The sequence below is a fragment of the Empidonax traillii genome, unplaced genomic scaffold (genome assembly GCF_003031625.1).
Source record: "Empidonax traillii isolate 1590-97213 ecotype Southwest subspecies unplaced genomic scaffold, ASM303162v1 scaffold2475:size40719, whole genome shotgun sequence".
Taxonomy (NCBI): domain Eukaryota; kingdom Metazoa; phylum Chordata; class Aves; order Passeriformes; family Tyrannidae; genus Empidonax; species Empidonax traillii.
Window position 1 is genome coordinate 39,424 of NW_020957668.1, and position 1,296 is coordinate 40,719.

Consider the following 1,296-nt stretch of genomic DNA (forward strand, 5'->3'; position numbering starts at 1 on the left):
CTCGCTCCACAGCGCCGGCCTGCCCCGGTCCCGGGCCACCACCGTCACGCGGTGCTCGGACGCCTGCTCGCGGTCCAGCGCGCTCGCCGTCACCACCTTGTACGAGCCGCCCGACGACGCCACGATCGACAGCGGCGCCTCTCCCGACAGCTCGCACGACACCTCACCGTTCTCACCAGAGTCTGAGTCATGGACGTTGAGTAGGGCCACCACGGTGCCGGTCGGCGAGTCCTCGGGCACTGGGCTCGACAGGGACAATATTGTAATCTCCGGCGCGTTGTCATTCTCGTCCGTGATGTCTATCTTCACTTCACAGTGATCGGTGAGCCCTCCTCCGTCCGTCGCCTCCACGCTGAAGCTGTACTTACTCTTCTCTTCGAAATCGAGGGGTCCCGCAGTTCTAATCTCGCCACTGTTTCTGTCAACAGAGAATAAAGCGCTGACAGATTCCAGGACGTCCCCGAAGGAGTAGGAGATCCGCCCATTGGACCCCGCGTCCGCATCCGTGGCCCGCACCCGCAGCACCAGCGACCCCGCTGGTAGGTTCTCTGCCACTCGCGCCTCGTAGATGCTCTTGGCAAACACGGGCGGGTTGTCGTTGGCATCAGATACGTTGACCCGAACGTGGACTGTCCCGGACCTCGCGGGGTCCCCACCATCCAGTGCACTAAGAATGAGTTCAAAGAAACTCTGCTTCTCCCGGTCCAACGCTTTCTCCAGCACTAATTCAGGCAGCTTCTTTCCTCCTTGTCTCTCTTTCATGGCCAGAGTGAAGGAAGGGTTGCTGCTGAGCTCATAAGTCAGCAGCGAGTTGCTGCCCACGTCTGAATCGTGGGCCATTTCCAGGGGAAAACGAGTGCCGGGAGGAATCGATTCGTCGACCTCTAGTTCCAGGGCAGCCTTCCTGAAGGCCGGGGAGTTGTCATTCACGTCCTCAATGGCCACCTCGACATGGAAAATATTTAGGGGGTTGTGCACCAGCACCTCGAAGCTGACAGAGCAGGACGCCGACTCACCGCACAGCTGCTCCCGGTCCAGCCTCTCGCTCACGTACAGGTTTCCGTTCTCCTCGCTCACGGTGAAGTATTTCAGCTGCCTTTTGCCGGCAGACGCCACCCGCAGCTTGCGCGCCGGCAGCTCGTCCGGGCTGAGCCCCAGGTCCCGTGCCAGCGGCCCCACGAGCGAGCCTGTGGGCAGCTCCTCGGGGATGGCGTAGCGGAGCCGCTCCGGCGCCGCCCGGCAGCACAGGCACAGCAGCACAGCGGGCAGCAGCAGCGCTCGCCCGCCGGCCGGCCC

The 1,296-nt window shown here is 62.8% G+C and overlaps 1 protein-coding gene across 1 annotated transcript in view; it reads right to left on the reverse strand.

Moving 5' to 3' along the window:
* Window positions 1-1,293, reverse strand: part of LOC114071961 (protocadherin gamma-A12-like) — a gene marked incomplete at both ends in the record, with an annotated part of 40,713 nt that extends 39,420 nt beyond the window's left edge. Inside the window, one exon of the mRNA XM_027909866.1 lies at window positions 6-1,293. Within this exon, the coding sequence (XP_027765667.1) occupies window positions 6-1,293 (1,288 nt within the window). The remainder of the gene's footprint in view (window positions 1-5) is intronic.
* Between the last annotated feature and the right edge of the window lie 3 nt (window positions 1,294-1,296).